We start from the raw sequence: 16,623 nt of genomic DNA, 5'->3' as shown, positions 1-16,623 counted from the left end.
TTAAGATAACTTTCACAAAACCCAGAGGAGTCTGGCTTGCCACGGCTTTCATCGATATCTCAAATAATGCTGGTTTTAAACTCCCTTTCTGACCAGGAACAACTCTAGCCACTTTACAGGGCAGACTACATAGACCATTTTGGCCTTTATCTGCCATCATTTATGATGCTACTAAGTTAGTAATTCATTCAATAACAGGCAGAGAATGACAAAAAAAGGCAGTAGGTTCCACAGTAATTGTTCAAATAATACTAGAATTAGCGGAAAGTGTTCACCTTTTCTTCTTTGCACCAATTGAAGGTATAACTTTTTCATGTCAATGAGGGTAATAAGGAAAAGTCACTACAGGAACCAACTGGATATGCTGGAGGGATGTATTGAGAATGGAACAGGATCCTAAAAGGATAAAATTCACATTTGGGAACATTAGGATTTAAACACAAAAAGGTAAGGAAAAATACTGACAAGGTACATATAAGGACCTCATGTACTAAAGTGCAAAGTTATTTCACAACTGGGTACAACCTGTGAAAAAATAGCAGAAAATATCTGGAAACATGGAAAAGTTCTGCCATTTTGTGCAATTTTTTTCACATAAACTGGACTTTTAGAAGTTAGTTTGCAGAACTAATTTTGTAGTAACAAACTTTTGAGTGAAGTCTGCTTCATGTGATAGTTTTTCTAAATAGGACTTTAAAGAGCTGTTGCAATGTAAATTCTTGCAAACGAGCACTTTAGAAACAAAATATTAATGCCAAAATGAGTGCACAAACCTCTGGAGGTGTAGCTATTTTTCAGCACTTAACAGAAAAACCATTCCCCTTTGTGTGGCATATAAGTGGACAGGTGGTGGTGGTGGCGGCGTGACGGCTTATGACGACCTTTCAAATTTTGCTGCCACAAGCTGTCTTGAAAAGACATTTTATGTATCAGCATAGCTGGGATCATGCTAAGCCCCTAATCAGGGCAATATGCAAAAATTTCTTGGAAGTTTCTCCTTCAGATGCAGATGAGTCAGGAGCCCTTTTCAATTGATGCATAAATTTTGCAAAAATATACTAACCTGCAGAGATTTTTGCAAGTTATTACTCTAGTCTAAATATGAGAGTTACTGGAACTGAACAATTATTATCCTCAATATTCTATTATGCTGTATATTAAGAACATAATAGTAGACTTAGAGGGGCATAATCGAATGAAAACGTCTATCTCCATGGGCGTTTATCTCCGAGAACGGGTCCGTGAAGGGGCGGACCGAACCGTATTTTCGAAAAAAATAGACGTCCATGTTTTATTCGACAATTTGTGAGCTGGGCGTTTTTGCTTTTCAGCGATAATGGAAAATGAAAGCGCCCAGCTCAAAAACGAATAAATCCAAGGCATTTGTTCGTGGGAGGAGCCAGGATTCGTAGTGCACTGTCCCCCTCACATGCCAGGACACAACCAGGCACCCTAGGGGGCACTTTTACAAAAAAAAAAAAAAAAAGGTAAAAGAGCTCCCAGGTGCATAGCACCCTTCCCTTGTGTGTTGAGCCCCCCAAATCCCCCTCAAAACCCACTGCCCACAAGTCTACACCATTACTATAGCCCTAAGGGGTGAAGGGGGGCACCTACATGTGGGTACACTGGGTTTGGGGGGGGGTTGGACGACTAAGCATTAAGCAGCACAATTGTAACAGGTAGGGGGGATGGGCCTGGGTGCACCTGCCTGAAGTCCACTGCACCCCCTAACAACTGCTCCAGGGACCTGCATACTGCTGCCAGGGAGGTGGGTATGACATTTGAGGGTGAAAATAAAAAGTTGTGAAACATCATTTTTTTGTGGTGGGAGGGGGTTAGTGACCACTGGGGGAGTCAGGGGAGGTCATCCCCAATTCCCTCTGGTGGTAATCTGGTCATTTAGGGCACTTTTGGGGGCCTTATTTGTGAAAAAACAGGGTCCAGGAAAAGTGCCCTAAATTCTAGCTACAAACGCATACTTTTTTTCCATTATCGGCGAAAGGCGCCCATCTCTGTTCAGGTGATAACCATGCCCCAGTCCCGCCTTCACCACACCTCCGACACACCCCCGTCAACTTTGTACGCTTCCGCGATGGAGTGCAGTTGAAAACGTCCAAGTTCGGCTTTCGATTATACCGTGTTATTCGTTTTTGTGAGATAAACGTCCATCTCCCGATTTAGGTCGGAACTTGGGCGTTTTTCTCGTTCGATTATAAGCAGGTTACTGGGTCAGACCAATGGTCCATCTAGCCCAGTATCCTTCTTCCAACAGTGGCTAATCCAGGTCACAAGTACCTGGCAGAAAACCAATTAGTAGCAACATTCCATGCTACCAATCTCAGGGCAAGCAGCAGTGGCTTCCCCCATGTCTATCTGAACAGCAGACTATGGACTTTTCCTCCAGGAACTTGTCCAAACATTTTTTAAAACCCAAATACCCTAACCGCTGTTACCACATCCTCCAGCAACAAATTCCAGAGCTTAACTATTCTTTCAGTGAAAAAATATTTCCTCCTTCATATTTGTTTTAAAAGTATTTCCATGTAGTTTCATTCAGTGACCCCTGGTCTTTGTACTTTTTCAAAAATGAAAAATTGATTCACTTTTCCCATTCTACACCACTCATAAGTACATAAGTAATGCCACACTGGGAAAAGACCAAGGGTCCATCAAGCCCAGCATCCTGTCCATGACAGCGGTCAATCCAGGCCAAGGGCACCTGGCAAGCTTCCCAAACATACAAACATTCTATACATGTTATTCCTAGAATTGTGGATTTTTCCCAAGTCCATTTAGTAGTGGTTTGTGGACTTGTCCTTTAGAAAACCGTCTAACCCCTTTTTAAACTCTGCCAAGCTAACCGCCTTCACCACATTCTCCAGCAACGAATTCCAGAGTTTAATTACGCATTGGGTGAAGAAAATGTTTTCTCTGATTTGTTTTAAATTTACTACACTGTAGTTTCATCGCATGCCCCCTAGTCCTAGTATTTTTGGAAAGCGTGAACAGACGCTTCACATCCACCTGTTCCATTCCACTCATTATTTTATATACCTCTATCATGTCTCCCCTCAGCCGTCTCTTCTCCAAGCTGAAAAGCCCTAGCCTCTTTAGTCTTTCTTCATAGGGAAGTCGTCCCATCCCCGCTATCATTTTAGTTGCCCTTTGCTGCACCTTTTCCAGTTCCACTATATCTTTCTTGAGATGCGGCGACCAGAATTGAACACAATACTCAAGGTGCGGTTGCACCATGGAGCGATACAACAGCATTATAAAATCCTCACACCTTTTTTCCATACCTTTCCTAATAATACCCAACATTCTATTCGCTTTCCGAGCCACAGCAGCACACTGAGCAGAAGGTTTCAGTGTATTATCGACGATGACACCCAGATCCCTTTCTTGGTCCGTAACTCCTAACGTGAAACCTTGCATGACGTAGCTATAATTCGGGTTCTTTTTTCCCACATGCATCACCTTGCACTTGCTCAGGATTTTATATATGATATTTTTCATATCACCCTTCAGTTGTCTCTTTTCCAAGCTGAAGAGCCCTAACCTCTTTAGCCTTTCATCATATGGGAGGAGTTCATCTCCTTTATCATTTTGTTTGCTCTTATTTGAACCTTTTCTAATTCCACTATATCTTTTTTGAGATACAGGGACCAGAATTGAACGCAATACTCAAGGTATGGTTGCACCATGGAGCGATACAGAGGCATTATAATATTCTTGGTCTAATTTTGCATTCCTTTCCTAATAATTCCTAGCATCCTGTTTGCTTTTTCTGCCGCTGTCACACACTGGGCAGAAGATTTCAGTGTATTGTCTACAGTGACACTTAGATCTTTTTCTTGAGTGCTGACTCCTAAGGTGGACCCTAGCATCATGTAACTATGATTTGGATTATTCTTCCCAATGTGCATCACTTTACATTTATCCACATTAAATTTCATCTGCCATTTGGATTCCCAGTCTTTCAGTTTCCTAAGGTCTTCCTGCAATTTTTCACAATCCGCATGTGTTTTAAAAACTTTGAATAGTTTTGTGTCATCTGCAAATTTAGTGAAAAAGTACATACCAGCCATCATTTCACTCATTGTTCCATTTTCCAGATCATTTATAAAGATGTTAAATAGCACTGGTCCCAGTAGATATCCATGTGGCACTCCACCACTCACCTTCCTCCATTGAGAAAAATGGCCATTTAACCCTACCCTCTGTTTTCTGTCCAATAATCAATTTGTAATCCACAGAAGGACATTGTCTCCTATCCCATGACTTTTTAGTTTTCTCAAGAGTCTCTCATGAGGAACTTTGTCAAAAGCTTTCTGAAAATCCAGATATACTACATCAACCGGCTCACCTTTATCCACATGTTTATTTATGCCTTCAAAAAAATGAAGCAAATTGGTGAGGCAAGACTTCCTTTGGCTGATCCATGCTGACTTTGTCCCATTAAACAATGTTTGCCTATGTGTTTTATAATTTTATTCTTTATAATAGTTTCCATTATTTTGCCCAGCACTGAAGTCAGGCTTACCAGAGTGTAATTTCCCGGATCACCCCTGGAACCATTTTAAAAAATCGGCATTACATTGGCCACCCTCCAATCTTTAAGTACTATGGATCATTTTAATGATAGGTTACAGATCACTAAGAATAGATCAGCAATTTCATGTTCGAGTTCTTTCAGTACCCAGGGATGAATACCATATAGTCCAGGTGATTTATCACTCTTTAATTTCTCAATTTTCTCAGTATCAGGCTTATTTTCGAAAGAGAAGGGCACCCATCTTTCGACACAAATCGGGAGATGGGCGTCCTTCTCTCAGGGTCGCCCAAATCAGCATAATCGAAAGCCGATTTTGGGCGTCCCCAACTTCTTCCCATCGCAGAGATGACCAAAGTTCCAGGGGGCATGTCGGAGGCGTAGTGAAGGCAGGACTGGGGCATGCCTAACATATGGGTGTCCTCAAGCGGTAATGGAAAAAAGAAGGGTGTCCCTGATGAACACTTGGACAACTTTACTTGGTTCTTTTTTTTTATGACCAAGCCACAAAAATGTGCCCTAAATGACCAGATGACCACTGGAGGGAATCGGGGATGACCTCCCCTAACTCCCCCAGTGGTCACTAACCACCTCCCACCCTGAAAAAAACAACTTTAAAAACTTTTTTTTAGAGTATGGGTGAAGGATGTCCTTTCATATGCCTCTGTGATAGCAGTTGAGGATGTCCAAATTTCTGTGAGAAGGACATCCATGCCTTTGCTATGCCTCTGACATCCCCTTTAATTTTTTGGATTTTGTATCACAAGTAGCAGCAGTGGGATTTGAATTGGCCACCTCTAACCACTAGGCCACTCCTCCACTCCATGCCATTCCCTTGAAATTTAGCTGTCCCTGTGGGGGGGGGGGCAGTATGCAGGTCCCTGGGGGGGAGGTATGTGTGTGTCATCGGAGGCATAACGAAGGTGTGGACATCCTTCTTTCAAACATTTTGGACGTCCTGAACTGCCCCCCACTCCCCCACAGGGACAGCCAAATTTCCAGGGAGTGGAGGAGTGGCCTAGTGATTAGAGCACTGGTCTTGCAAACCAGAGGTGGGGAGTTCATACCCCACTGCTGCTACTTGTGATCCAAAATCCAAATAAATAAAGGGGGTGTCAGAGGTATAGTAAAGGCATGGACATCCTTCTCACAAAAACATCCACATTTTGGACGTCCTCAACTGCCGTCAAAGGGACGGAGGCATAGCAAAGGACATCCTTTATCCATACTCTTAAAGAAAAAACATTTTCACCTTGACTTGTATTTTTCTAAGGTTGTAGACGGCTATTATACATGCAGCTTGTCTGCATGTATGAAGCCATATTTCGCATGCACAGAGCAGTCACGCATAACGCTTGGCTGCTCTGCACTGGCTTCCCCTCCTTAGGAAGGAAATCGTGTGCAAATGAGCTAACAGCAAGCAGCTCATTTGCATGCAATTTCCTTCATGCATGCTCATTCCTTTCCGAATCGCTAAGGGATCGGTAAGGGAAGGGCTTTTTCCGTTCAGTTAGTGGGACCAGTGCACTACGAATGCTGGCTCCTCCCATGACCAAATGGCTTGGATTTGGTCGTTTCTGAGATGGGCGTCCTCGCTTTCCATTATTGCTGAAAATCAGAAACGACCAAGTCCTGGGGATGACCATCTCTAAGGTTGACCTAAGTTTGCTGATTTGGGAGTCCTCGACCGTATTATCGAAATGAAAAATGGCCGCCCTTCTTGTTTCAATAATACGGGTTTCCCCGCCCCTTGCTGGAGCCATCCTGTGAGGACGTCCCCAGGAAAACTTGGGCGTCCCTTTCGATTATGCCCCTCTATCTCTACTAGGTTCACCAAGATTTCTATCAGGTCCTCCATATCATCACCCTTGAAAACCATTTTCGGTACATCTTCTTGGATAAAGACCAAAGCAAATAATTCATTCAATCTATCCGCTATGGTCTCGTTCTCCTGAGTGCCCGGTTTGCTTCTTCATGATGTCAGATATGTCTTCCAACAAATAAAAATTAGCAAATAATAAATAAGAGGGCTGGAATATTGGGGTGATTGTACATTGTATGTTATTTTATGTCTGACTTTGTTGCATTGGAAGGCTAGTTTGTATTGTGATTTTGGGCTCCTTTTATGAAGCAGTGCTACAACTTTGAATATCAGCTCCTTATTGTATATGTAATTAAGTGATCCAATGATTTGTGAATAGAGGATCCCTATAGAGCAAAAGGTTGCAATCCAAGCAAAATTTAAATGATCTTCAAACAAGGCACAGAAGGGTATAACCTGCATGGAGCAGCAGGGCAACCCCAAACAAGAGTAGTATAGTCCACTGGATTTTGTAAAGCTAAGTTAATTATTTTTTGACAGGTTGGCCATACCCACTTCCGGTTGCATCAGCCAAGCTCGTCTGTGTTTGACCTTTTTGGTTACTTGCGCCTTGAGAAAGCAACTTTACAGCGAAACTCTGGCCAAAGTTGGTGTGTTTGGACCGATGATTCGCACGTTGTTTTGTACTCGCACTTGAAAGTTAAGTTAAGTTATGATACTTTCACATGTCTATGGATCCCCAGTTGATTCTGTTGAGCTTTAGCATCTTCCATACTTTGGAATTTAAGGGTTTTTTGCCGATGATAAGAAACCCAGCAAATTTTCTCAACCCTTGTTACTAATAACAATTACATGGGTTGAAAGTTGGGCGAAATTCAGAGGCTTTTTCCCTTACTCATTCCTTTGAAATTTGATGTCTTTTGCAGAGTACGATTTTTTGCCATTATACTAGAGAGAGATTTTTTGTAACATCAAGTGCCACTTTATGCCACTTTTTAAATGTTTTTCTCTTTTGAAAATGAGCCCCATAATTTAACATACATTTTTGTCATGTTCAACTTACCTCCATTCCTAGCAGTTTAAGAGCTTTCGGCTGCATTTTCAAAGAAAAGAAGATAGAGTTAGAGTTAAAATAGCTAATGAATGACACTTTGTACAAGATCATACTTGAAGTTTCAGGGCTCCTTATACAAAGCAGTGGTAAGCCCAATGCGGTCTTACCGCTTGATAAAAAGGAAGTACCGCTGGGCTCCCGCATCAGCCCAGCAGTAGTTCCCACCCCCAGCATGCTATCATATCCGGTGTGTACCCAATGGTAATCGGTTACTGCCGGGTTAGTGTGCCCTTACCGTCACCTCAATGGGTGGCGGTAAGGGGTCCCCCTGAAATGGCCACGTAGGAAGTGTTTCACTTGTCAAATGGCCATTTCCTGAAAAAAGAATGACCTACCTTTTACCCTCTGCCGGCGCATGCCCCCTTTTGCTGCAGCTTCGTAAAAGGAGCCCTCAGTCTCTGGAGCTTATTTAGTAAAGTGTTGATTAACATTATTTTCTTTGTGATTTCTACTGCTTTCCAAATTGACCAGTGATGTTAGCCCACAAGAGAAGCTTATCACATCTGTACTCTGCGATTGCCCCAGTGGAATGTGAGCACAAAGTGGGAAAGTTTTCCTTGCCATAGTCAGGCTTTCAGTTTTGCTGACTGATTGGTACATTGCCTTCCAAAGGGAAACGGAAAGGTGGAACAATTATTATTACATAATTACAGTTCCAGAAATGAAAAAAATGGAAAGATAAAGGAACCGGCGTACTAATCAAAAATCAATCCTAATGCACAAGTCAAATGTTTAAGAGGCACGTTCACCAACGTGAATGTACAGGGATCCTCTAATTTATCGGGAACACTTAGTCCAACCATATATGTAAATAATGTAAATACCATTGCCAAGGTAAAATTAGCTATCCCTTCTAAAGATGTAGATTACTGCTAGTGCACAGGTCAGATTTATTTATTATTTACTTATATTTAGCTCATGCTTTTTTATTGGTAGCTTGAGGTGAGTTACACTGGAAGTACTGCAGATATTTGATATTCACTACAAGGAAGAAGATAATATCCTGGGCCCCAGACTGTTGCAGGAAAAACAGTACAACAGTTTGTCCACTGCAGCTGACTGGAGGGTCTGCCCCCAGTGATTTAGGGATTGATGATACTTCCTCTTCCATTTGTAGAGCTTGAGCCCCAGGTGATGACAGCAGCTGACACAGGGAGTTTACCTCTACTGCTTCTCTACTGGCAGCAGCATGGTGTACTGCTGCCCTTTCATTGCCCTCCCCAGCCTTGCACCCATATTTCCTGCTCCTTCTGGCAGCCCTTTTCTAGAGATCTTGAACCCAAACAAACATCCTTTCCTCTGATGGCGCTCTCATCCAATAGAGAACCTCCTTAGAGATCCTATCCCCTCATCAGAAATCCTTCTCCCCCAGCCCAGAGCTACTCCTACTCCTAAGAAGTGTTCACTTTCGTCTTTTCTCCCCCCAGGCAGAATTCCAAGCAAGAAAAACTCTGGCTTCTAAATAAGTATTAGACATTTATGATGTTTATTCAAATTGTCAAAGAAGCTAATCAGTAATTATTGAAATAGTAACAAATAAACTTCCAATACAGTTTAATATGTAGCAAATAAAAACAGAGTTTTCCCTGGGAGCTGTGAAATACGTCCACCTGCTAGTGTAGGCACATTGAGGCTTGCCATCCTCAGTTCTGTTTCCTCTTAAATACTTTTTCTGCCTTTCTTCATTATCTTAATTATAATTGCCCTTCCTACCTAATGAATATGCATCTTTTCAGAATATTCTGTTTCCTGTTATGAATTATGTTCCACCATTTATTCCCTTATTATATTGGCAGTTAGGGCCTGCCATGCATATAAGCATAAGTTTTCATTTGATATGGGTAGACTTGTGTCCTTGGTATGCACAGTCATCATACTAGCCCCCTCCACCCTCTTGCTAGGGCTATAGTTTTACCCACACCCACTTACTTCTCCTTCTGATTGTTTATCTGGATACAGCAGGCGTCCTTAGTCATAGGAGTCTCTGGCTCTTAGTTGCTGACCAGCAACTTATCACAAGTTAGCACAGGCCAAAATGTCAAACTACAAATTTCTACAGCCTTAGAAGGGGGGTTACCAGAAAAAAATGTCTTGCAATTCCAGATCTGCTCCCAGCTCAAAAAAGCAAAATAGCTTATATTAAAATAAAAACTAGAAATATGTATGGTTTGCACCTTTTCATGGTATTTATGATAAACAGAAGTCCTCTTCCCAGCACATCTTTTCCATAAGACTGGTGAGGTAGCAGGAAGAGAGTAACTTATACTACTACTACTACTATTTAGCATTTCTATAGCGTACCATTGGGTACACACCGGTGTTACAAAAAAATATTTTTTTTTGTAGCGCCGGATATGATAGCACGCTGGGGGTGGGAACTAATGCTGGGCTGATGCAGTAGCCCAGCGGTACTTCCTTTTTAAATAATGACTTGCAGGATGCTTAACCTCCTGAGCCTAAATTAGTTATGGGTAGGACCCTTACTCATCTACTGATATTCACGGATATCAGGAGTCAGATGAAAGAGGTCATGTTACAGGAATATATTTTAAGCCTTCTGGGAGGCTCCCCTCGTCCATTTGGACACATGTCCATTGTAGGAGAGGGGCAATTCTTCCCGGGATAGAAATGAAGAATAAAAACACTTGCCACATGGCCATTTCCGGTAGAAAAGCGAGACTTCCCTTTTACCAACTGTGGTAAACGGGGGACCTAGTTGCATGTGTAAAACTTGCGCCGATGGCAGCACCGGCCCCCTTTTGCTGCAGCTTGGTAAAAGGGGCCCCTAGTTATTACCTTCCTATATTTTAGTCATTTTTTATATATCAAACAATGATTGTAAAAAAGGTCCACAAGGACTCTAATAAGCATAATAACACAATAACCTTTTCAAAGTAACAGTCATCAAATTTCCTAAATAAACAGCACCAGTATTTCAAAGAAAACAGTAAGGAGCGAACTTATCTCAATATTTATTTATTTATTGTTTGCATTTGTATCCCACATTTTCCCACCTCTTTGCGGGCTCAGTGTGGCTTACAATAAGATATGAATAATGAAAATAAATTTGTTGCAACTTGGTTATGGGTTACATTGTACAAGTTATGCGAGATAATCGAATTATCATTAGGAATATCACAATGGGACATCAACATTGAGACATTGGGAGGAGACAATGGGAAGCTTAAGGGCAGTGTTAAGCACCTGTTTCAGAACTCCTTCATCAGGGAGGTCAGTGCTATATTGGCAACAGATCTTCTATAATAATGTGCACAGTGTGACAGAGCCGTCCTTTTCAACTTGAGTGGAGAGGGTGGAAGATTCTGCAGCAGTGTCCATGTAAGCCAAGGAGGTTAGATTAAAAACAGGAAATACCGGTGCTGTTTATTTTGGAAATTTGATGACTGTTACTTTGAAAACTTTATTTTTCAGCCAACGGACATTGTGCTATTATGTCTATTAGCTTCTTTGCAGACCTTTTTACAATCATTGTTTGGTATATAAAAAATATGAATAAAATATGGGAAGGAAATAACTAGGAGTATTAATGATGTATAGAGCTTTTTAAGTGAGCCAAATTGCTTGGCTTCACTCACTGAGATTAAGCTCGGCAGTACATTATAGCTTATGCTGAATTCTCCTTTGTCTCCCTTTAAAAAAAAAAAGATTTTTTTGAGATTGTTAGCTTGATATGATAATATATCTATCTATCTAATATTTTTTTTAGTGGGATTGATTCTGTTTTTGTGATTTTACATATTATTTATCTCTCCCTTGGGACTTTTGTTTTAAATATTATTCATATGCTACCATATTGCCTTTAAAATCATTCAAACATATTGCTCCTGTGACAGTACATTAATCAACAGTTCAATTAGAACTAGTAACTTTCACAGTTGCAACGGCACTCCAACAATTCATAGCTCATGGAAACAGACAGCACTTATCTGACTCCCAGTGGGGATCTCTGTTTCACCACAGCTTCTTCAGGGTGTACTTAACATTCTAGTTGTGTTTCACTGAATTAGCTTAATTCTACAATCATAAATTAAAACAGAACAAACGAATAAGGCTCTAAATTGTCTCAAAGCTTCTAATCACAATCCGACTAGTCAAAACGCTCTGGTTATTACTCACAACTCACATGATAAACTGCTCACAAAACCAGGAGTGCATTTAAAATGGCGGCTAATCCACTGACGCTAATCTCCACATACATTTAAAACCCGCCAGGATGTCAGCAAGGGGAGAAGTCAATGAAAACATGCCTTAAGACTGGGAGTGTAAACATAACATCACCAACATCTATTCTCATTGGGTGTGTAAAGGTGACATCACTGACTACTTACTATGTATAATTTCAGGTGTTAATAAAAAGCAGACCATTGTATGCTGGTGTTTAAACTTTCTGGTTCAATAGAACTTAATTGATGAATCCACCACTGTTCTCTCTACAATAACCTTAGATCCCAAACATCTCCCCATGCTGAAGACCTAGGGGCCATTTTACTAAGGCGCGTAGGTGCTTAAGCATGTCCAAAGCGCGTCAATTTGGAACTACTGCCCGGCTACCGCGTTACCTGGGTGGTAATTCCAGTTTTTACGTGCATCTGATACATGCAGCAGAAAATAATTTTTATTTTCTACCACGTGGTGCTAACTAGGCGGTAATTGGCAGTGTACGCGTGCGGACAATTGCCGCCCGATTAACACGTGAGACCTTACCGCTAAGTCAGTGGGTGGCAGTAAGGTCTCAGGCCCAAAATGGATGTGCGCTGGTTTTTATTTTGCTGCACATTCATTTTTGGCCATAAAAACAGAGGCCTTTTTTGCAAGTGCGCTGAAAAATGAAACTGCGCGCATCCAATACACGTCCAATACAACGCAGGCCATTTTTCGGCGCACCTTAGTAAAACGGCCCCTTAATGTGTTCAATCACAAATCATTTAAATTGATCGAAAGAATGTTCTATTGTTTATACTCCCTGAAGAAGCAGTTGGTGAAACAGAGATCCTCACTGGGAGTCAAATAAGTACTGTCTGTTTCTATGAACTATGAATTGCTGGAGTGAAGTAATTGTGAAAGTTAATAGTTCTAATTGAACTGTTGATTAATGTACTGCCACAGAAGCAATATGTTTGAAAGATTTTAAAGGCAATATGGTAGCACATTAATAATATTTAAAATGCATATGAAAAAATGTATTGTGCAAGTGAAATGAAAGGGGAGTTTTTGAGACCTATGATTACAATGGACATATAAACAGACTTATTTAACCCTAGAACGCATGACGTTAAAAATATACATATTAGCGTCATGGGGGCCTTTTAGGCCCCCATGCACATAATGTAGAAAAACACACTTAAATAACTTTCACAAGTTTATTTCAAAATTGCTCAATAAAATATGAATAGTGGACAACATTTTAATTATAATTTTTCACAGAAAACACCAAAAGAGTGTTCTTTGCAAACAGTTTCCTTACAAGTGGAACAATATCGCTCAGTTTTCCTCTCTATGTTTCTTGGACACATGAAACAACGCTTTCGTTTTCTTTCTCCTGGCTCTGGAGTAATCTGAAACTGTACGCCACACCGTTTCATTGCTTCTTTAGTTTTCTTTGGCAAGCATTTCAAGTCGCTTCGCTCTATCATGTGAGGTATTACAAGTTCATGACAAAGGTCCTTCAAGAATAAGCGTCTCCTGTCCTTCCTCTGTGCATGAAATTCAGGATGAGTTTCTGTATAAATAATGAATGAATTTAGGGCTGCTACATCAAGCATATTTGAAAATAGTACTACAGGCCATCGTTTTGTTTGCCTCTTACACGAATATTCTCCCACCATCTCATCCATTTTATCTACACCTCCTTTTGTTGCATTGTAATGCAGGATGATTTCTGGTTTCAATTTTTGTTTATTGCTGTCAACACTGCAATCGTGATGCATGGTACTGAGTAAAATTACAGATTTCTCCTTCTTTGCCTTGTAAGATACCAAAGTCGCTTTGTTATTGAATCCAAAGACACTCTCATAAAGTGCTCGCTGACGATTGTGTTTGAGTGCTGCTGGAATTTCTCGTCTGTTTTGCTTTATAGTACCAACAAGTGTAATAGCTTTTGCAAGCAGAAAATTGCCTAGTTCAACATTGGTGAAATAATTGTCCATGGTGATGTTTCTACCTGAATTGAATATTGGAACAGCAAGAGTTTTGACTATTTCAGACCCCAGATCCTTCTGTACTGGTGCACCAACCTCTTTGCCACAGTAGATTACGCCATTTATGCCATAATAATTTGCAGAATCACACATCCAGAAGATTTTTATACCGTACTTGGCTGGCTTGCTGGGCATGTATTGTATGAATTTGCAGCGTCCTCTGAACGGTACAAGTTGCTCATCTACAGTAACATTAGTACTAGGATTGTAAAGTTTTGTGCAATTTTTGATAAATATGTTCCAGATATAACTGATAGGGGCTAATTTGTCTGTTTCAAACCTCGCTGCACGAGTTCGCTTATCATCAAAGCGAATGATCCTTCTAATTTCCTCATATCTGCCTACTGACATTGTCGCCTTATAGTGTGGATCAGAAAGTGGGTCCAGAAATAATTCTCGTATTGGGACATCAATATGATTTTTGACTCCCTGCCAGCAGGAAAAGTCCAATATATGCATAAAGTTCCTCTTTTGAGATATTTTTCCAGGACTTATTTTTTGCTGAAGCGATATGTCTTCCTTCTAGGTTTGAACATAATAGGACCTCTTCTGCAATATTGTCAGAAAAATAAGTACAGAATACATCTTTAGGGGTAAAGTAACTGGGACTTCCCACAGCTCCTTGAGCCTGTCTCACAATATTGTGTATTGGAGTACGTCCGACTAATGTAGGATTACTGTCCCAAAAAACATTCGTTTTGGATGTTCTACTTATCACTTCTTGAGGATCCACTAGATTCACTTCTTCATCATCAGAAGAATCACTGGATGAGGATGTTTGATTAGCTGGTGGCAGATATTCTTCATCAGACAAAGATAGTTCACTTTCATCATCGCTTTGAAACATAATCGCTTCAATCTCTTGGTCAGTCAGACACTTGGAGGAAGACTGTGCCATTGCTGACTAGATGTTAGAAAATGAAACAGATTTCCTCTCAACAGCTTATCTTATCACAGGTCCTTCAGCAATTAGCTCACAGTGTATACTGTCCTCAGTGTTCAGAGGACCTGAGGTGATGTCATGGCCTTATCACTCCCTCCAAAAATCACATGACATCCTCACATGTTATTATCCACACCCTGGCCCCTCCACCAGCATTACTGAGTACAAATAAAGTAACTTGAGTCACAAACACTTCTGAGAACATGATAAAAACAGCGGGGGCCTAAAAGGCCCCCAATTCGTACAGATGTAGTTTTCACCAAACAAGCATTGTTACACCATAATGCCTATGAAAAAAAATTATATGAACAATTGGATATTATCAACAATGACATACTTGAGTAATACCTTGAGTTTCAAAATTCTAACTAAAGTAATTTTGCAGATAATAGCAAAAATGTAAGCATGGGGGCCTAAAAGGCCCCCAATATGCGTTCTAGGGTTAAAGCTGTTTCAGCACACGAAGTCAGTGTGTTTGGCCATATGAGGTAAGTGATTTTTAGCTTGTTCCATACAAATTGGTTAGTGCATACACTTGTAGTAGTTGTAGAGGAATTATTTCCATCTTTTTCTGTTGCAAATTAGTGCATGGCCATTAACTGAGAAAATGGAAAATCGACCCTTTTCCAGCTGCAGTAAAAATGGTCTTGGTGTGTGGAAAAGTCCCATATAAGAGTGTGTTAAGCCCACTTTTTACCACAGCTTGGTAAAAGGACCCCTAAATTCATATTCCATTTTATCTGCATTATCATAATTAGTACTCTGTTTTTTTTTTTTAATTCTTTCCATCTCAGTGGAGTATTGGAAAAAAAAAATCAAACATAAGGGATTGAGAATGTCTATCTGTCTGGGAGCAAAATGAATTTAATGGAAAGGGACTAAATATAAGTTTCACAGCACACACACAAAGGATAAGATGCTTAGCATGTACTTACCCTCTTTGGTCCAAATAAATTATTGTAAAGGGTACGAAATGTCTTTCGAGTGTAGTAACAGCGATAGGCACCACCCATGAGGTATTCAAGCACAAGACCAATGTCAATCAGGCTGACATGGTAATCTGGTGGAAGATTTCCCTATACAATATGAAGAAATTAATTTATAGGAGAAGATACAATTTCCAAAGGAGCACTAGTGTTTTTAGCATGTGCTAGAAATAAGCATGCGCTAAACGCTAGAGATACCCATATATTTCTGTGGGCATCTCTAGCGTTTAGCGTGCGTTAAAAACATTAGTATGCCTGTGTAAAAAGACCCCCTCAGTTAGGGGCCTTTTTACTAAAGGGTTGCCATGCAGCAAACCGTAACTACCACCAGCCCAACATGGCTGCCAGCGGTAGTTCCACTTTGAATGCACGCCATTTCTGGCGCTATAAAAAGTACCTCAGTCATTTCTAGTGTGGTGCTAACCTGGTAGTAATTGGGCAGCACTGCACACAGCTCAGTTACCGCCAGGTTGCCCTGGGATCCCTTTCCACCACCTCAGTGGGTGGCAGTAAGTGCTCCTCTCCGCATGGCAATGCAGTAAGAGTAATCTTAACACATGGCCATGTCTTTTTTAGGGGCTTTTTAACAGCTGCGGTAAAAAGGGTTCTGGTGTGTGGCAAAAATGCCCCACCCCACCCCGCCGCTACTGCAGGGCCCTTTTTACCACAGCTTGGTAAAAGGACCCCTAAGTGTGGCTTCACTTAGTGACTCCTCTGCAGGAGGCCCCCAACATTTAGCACACAGCCTTTGCACCTAACATGTGCTAATTTTTGCAGTTGGGGCATATTAAGTGCAAAATCTGAATGCACTTTAGTAAAAGACCCCCATTGTGTTGTACTAAATTTATAGTGTAACCTCAAAAAAACTGATTTAGCTCAATCTGAAACTCAAAAGATGGTAAATAAGTAGGGTGTGTAATATCAGTTGTTATGTTGCAAAGGACTGGATAGCAACAAAAAGCCTTGCAAATCCTCCAAGACTTTGAGC

The 16,623-nt window shown here is 40.9% G+C and overlaps 1 protein-coding gene across 1 annotated transcript in view; it reads right to left on the bottom strand.

Annotated features, from left to right (window-relative positions):
* TRPM1 (transient receptor potential cation channel subfamily M member 1) overlaps positions 1-16,623 on the bottom strand; it is a 153,753-nt gene that overhangs the window by 74,145 nt on the left and 62,985 nt on the right. Inside the window, exons 12-13 of the mRNA XM_030188493.1 lie at positions 15,585-15,725; positions 7,438-7,467 (exon numbers count right to left, since the gene is read on the bottom strand). Of these exons, the coding sequence (XP_030044353.1) occupies positions 7,438-7,467; positions 15,585-15,725 (171 nt within the window). The remainder of the gene's footprint in view (positions 1-7,437; positions 7,468-15,584; positions 15,726-16,623) is intronic.

This window comes from Microcaecilia unicolor, chromosome 1 (assembly GCF_901765095.1).
Source record: "Microcaecilia unicolor chromosome 1, aMicUni1.1, whole genome shotgun sequence".
Lineage (NCBI taxonomy): Eukaryota > Metazoa > Chordata > Amphibia > Gymnophiona > Siphonopidae > Microcaecilia > Microcaecilia unicolor.
This window is presented reverse-complemented; position numbering and strand designations above follow the sequence as displayed.